The sequence below is a fragment of the Crocodylus siamensis genome, chromosome 6, assembly GCF_052110815.1.
Source record: "Crocodylus siamensis isolate JL-2025a chromosome 6, ASM5211081v1, whole genome shotgun sequence".
NCBI classification, from domain to species: Eukaryota; Metazoa; Chordata; order Crocodylia; family Crocodylidae; genus Crocodylus; species Crocodylus siamensis.
Window position 1 is genome coordinate 46,869,090 of NC_143400.1, and position 4,423 is coordinate 46,873,512.

General features: G+C 42.0%; 1 protein-coding gene across 1 annotated transcript; it reads left to right on the plus strand.

The window, feature by feature from the left end:
- The first annotated feature begins 986 nt into the window (after positions 1-986).
- On the plus strand, positions 987-1,922 carry LOC149862641 (olfactory receptor 5BS1-like). The gene has a single exon (XM_090053593.1). The coding sequence runs from the start codon at positions 987-989 to the stop codon at positions 1,920-1,922; it is 936 nt and encodes a 311-aa protein (XP_089909719.1).
- Positions 1,923-4,423: the final 2,501 nt, after the last annotated feature.

Consider the following 4,423-nt stretch of genomic DNA (forward strand, 5'->3'; position numbering starts at 1 on the left):
AAGGGGAATTAGAATCTCAAATATACATAAATGCTAAAAATGCCACTCATGAAGTTACATTTGAACATATACATATTCTTATTGCAGTTAAAATAAAATGGAATTGGATTCAGAGACATTGAGTTTAGAGGTCACTCCTGCAGACACTATTATAGGACTTTTTCTGGTAATCCAAGGAGAAACTAAGTTCTTCAAGGGGCAGCTCTGTCAGGGAATGTGCTTGACCGAAGGTGCAGATTACTGGAAGTTTTTTCATTATTAGAAGACTTTGCAAATAACGGGATTGAGTTGTTTTTCTTGGTGACTATGGTGGATAGAAGCCCACCATTCATTTGCAATGCTCGTATTAATGAATTAGTGGGCACTTAATCTCTAAATTGTGACTTAATTTGCCTACTGGATTAGCTAGTGCCTAGACCTTCTGAAGGTGTGTTCTGCAAAATACTGAAAATATAACGTGTAAAGGTTTTGTCTCTAAAATACCATTATTGTTTTGGTTTTAGTTTTTTAGTGATGCACTGCTTCTAGCTACACCCCCCTTCCAAATAAACCCCTCAAAACAAAACAAAAAGAACCTAATCATCTTCTTTTTTCTCCATCCTTCAATCTATTTCACATTCTCCCCTTCCAGTTATTTAGTTATATCTTTGAGAATACACAGCATTTCCTTAAATTCTTTGCCCTGCCATCATCAGATGTGAAGTAGGAGATGGATTTTATTTGGTTCAGAGAAGCTTAAGAAATAAATCAAAGAGAAGAATAAACCCAGCAGTTTCAGAAGTCAGATTTTTTTCCAGTACTTATAGTCTTCTCATCAAAAATCTATTTTTCATTGAAAAGTATTTGGAAACACAGAGGTTTAAACATAATGACAATGTTGTTTATATACAGATCTCTTTACCCATAAAACAAGTCCACTTGGTAATTATTTTACTGATTCATTAATTCATTCATTTCTTCTCATAGGTCCAAGGTTTGGTGAATAAATGGCCATGGGGAACCTAACAACTGTCAGCTATTTTGTTCTGTCAGGTGTTTCCAGTGACCCACAGCTCAAGCCTTTCCTTTTTGTGCTGTTTCTACTAATATACCTTCTAACTGTCATTGGGAATGGGGCCATCATGGTGGTGACAAGAGCAGATTCTCACCTTCACACCCCTATGTATTTTTTCCTATTCCATTTATCCTTTCTGGATATCTGCTATTCTTCTGTTACAGTCCCAGAGATGCTGCACAACTTCATGGCGGATAGGAAAACAATTTCTTTCTCTGGCTGCATTGTCCAGATGAGCTTAATTCTCCTGTTGTCTTGTACAGAAATTTGCATGCTATCAGCAATGGCCTATGATCGATATGCAGCCATCTGTGACCCACTGCACTATGGGGAAACCATGAGTAAGCAAGTCTGCATAAGTCTCGTGGGTGGTGTATGGCTGATTAGTATCATTCATACACTGACAAACACTGGTCCTGTGCTACATTTGCATTTCTGTGGGCCCAAGGAAGTGAATACTTTCAGTTGTGAGCTCCCATCTCTACTAGAACTGTCCTGCACAGAGACATTTGTCAGTAAAATTACATTTCTCACTTCAGTTATGATTGTAAGTATGGTCTCATTCTCTGTCATTCTGGTCTCCTACATCTGCATCCTCTCCACCATCTTGAGGATGCGGTCTGCTGAGGGTCAGAGTAAAACCTTCTCTACCTGTAGCTCACACCTAACTGTGGTTGTTCTTTATTATGGGGCTGGTTTGTTTCGATATCTGAGACCAAGTTCAGCCTCTTCAGTTGTTCTTGACAGACTGTTCTCCATCCAGTACAATATCTTAACTCCCATGTTAAATCCTATTATCTACAGCCTGAGAAACAAGGAGGTAAAGGCAGCTCTGGGGAATACATTGAGGAAAATTCAAAGCATGTAAATATATTTTAATATTTGGTAATATCAATAGGCTAATGGAAACTAGAGATTAAAATATTCTGATGTTATGTAACTGGTTGACACAGGCTTTTAGTCCATAAAACAGTTAAGTTCTCCTTTAAACATAGGAATGTTTGTGCTTAAGAATGGGACCTCACAACTGGAATTGTTCACTTTTTACATAAATGCACAGAGCCTGGGAAACAAGCTGGAAGAATTGGAAGTCTTTACATAGTCCTGGAACTATGGTGTGATTGGAATAACAGAGTCTTGATGGAAGCTCGCATGAGTGGAGCACTGACACGGATGGGTACAGACTGTTCAGGAAGGACAAACAGGGGAGAAGAGGATGAGGATTTGCACTTTATGTAAAAGAGTCATATGATTTCTCAGAGCTCTATTATGAACCTGGATATAGGCCCATTGAAAATCTTTGGGTTAAGGTTAGAGGGGAGAGCAACAAGGATGATGTCCTAGTGGGTGTCTGCTAGAGAGCACCACACCAGGAAGAAGCAGTGGATGAGGCCTTCTTCAAACAGCTAGCAGAAATTTCCTCATCACAAGCCTTGGTTCTCATGGGGGACTTCAACCATGCTGATGTCTGCTGGGAAGGCAATACTGCAATGCACAGGCAATCCAGAAAGTTCTCTGAGTGTTTGGGACAACTTTCTGGTGCATGTGGCGGAGTGGCCAACTAGGGCTCTTTTTGAGTTGCTACTCACAAATGGAATAATCGGTGGGGAATATACTAGTAAACAACTCGGGCAGCAGTAACCATGAAATGATAGAGTGCAAGATCCTGAGGAAAGGAAGGATGGAGAGCAGTAGAGTAAGGGTCCTGGACTTCAAAAAAGAAGACCTTGGCTCACTCAGGGAACTCATGGGCAGGATCCTCTGGGAAGCCAGTCTGAGAGGGAGAGGAGTCCAGGAGAGCTGGCTGTACTTCAAATAAGCCTTACTGAGAGTGCAGGAATAAACCATCATGATGTGCAGGAAGACTAGAAAATATTGCAGAAGACCAGCTTGGTTTAGCAGGGAACTCTTTAATAAAGAAATCACAAAAAAAGGAAGCTTATAAGAATTGAAATCTTGCACAAATAACTAGGGAAGAATATAAGAACACTGCTTGGCGATGCAGGAATGAAGCCAAGAAGGGCAAAACACAAATGGAGTTGCAGCTAGCAAAGGATGTGAAGGGTAACAGGAAGAGTTTCCACAAGTATGTCAGTACCAAAAGGAGGATCAGGGAAAGTGTGATCCTCCCTGACTGAGTTGGGGATGCAACCTTGTGACAGAGGATGAAGAAAAGGCTGAAGTGCACAATGCCTTCTTCACCTCAGAATTCACAAGCAAGGTCAGCTCCCAGACTACTGCACCAGGCAGCACAGTTTGGGGAGGAGGTGAGCAGACCTCATTGGTGAAAGAACAGATTACAGACTATTTAGAAAAGCTGGACATATACAAGTCCATGGGACCAGATGGCATGCCTTCGAGGGTGCTGAGGGTATTGGCTGATGAGATTACAGAGCCATTCATCATCATCTTTGAAAACTCCTGGTGATCAGGAGAGGTCCTGGATGATTGGAAAAGGGCCAAAGTAGTACCATATTTAAGAAAGGAAAAAGAAGGGTCTAGGGAACTACAGACCAGACAGCCTCACCTCAGTCCCTGGAAAAATCATAGAGTAGATTCTCAAGGAGTTAATTTGGAACCACTTGGAGGAGAAAAAAAATGATTCAGAACAGTCAGCATGGATTTGCCAGGGGCAAGTCATACCTGGCCAACCTGATTGCTTTCTATGATGAGGTAACTGGGTCTGTGGATGTGTGGAGACCAGTGGATGTGGTGTACCTTGATTTTAGTAAGGATTTTGTACAGTCTCCCACAACATTCTCCCAGGCAAGCTAAGGAAGTATGGACTGCATGAACGGACTGCGAGGTGGATAGAAAACTGCCCACCTCAGAGGATAGTAATCTGAGGGTAGTAATCAACCCAAGAAGGTAGTAATTACTACCTCAGAGGGTAGTAATCAACCCAAGAGGGTAGTAATCAATGACTCATTGTCTAGTTGGCAGCCAATATCTAGTGAAGTGCCCCAGGGGTCAGTCCTGGGCCCAGTTTTGTTTGATGTCTTCTTCAATGACCTGGAAGATGGGTTGGAGTGTACCCTCAGCAAGTTTGCAGGTGACATCAAGGTGTGGGGAATAGTAGATATGCTGGAAGGTAGAGTTAGGATTCAGATTGATTTAGACAAATTGGAGGATTGAGCCAAAAGAAATCTCACAAGGTTCAACAAAGACAAGTACAAACTCTTGCAATTAGGACAGAACCCTCTTATGAACCAGTACAGGCTGGAGGCTAACTAGTTGGGGAGCAGCTGTATAGGAAAGGACCTGGGGGTTACAGTCGACAATGAGCTGAATATGAGCCAGCAGTGTGCCCTAGTTACTAAGAAGGCTAACAGTACTGGGCTGCATCAGTAGGAGTGTAGCTAGGAGGTG

Excerpts from the sequence above, each read along its gene's own strand:
- LOC149862641 (XM_090053593.1), top strand. The coding sequence starts at position 987 with ATGGCCATGGGGAACCTAACAACTGTCAGCTATTTTGTTCTGTCAGGT.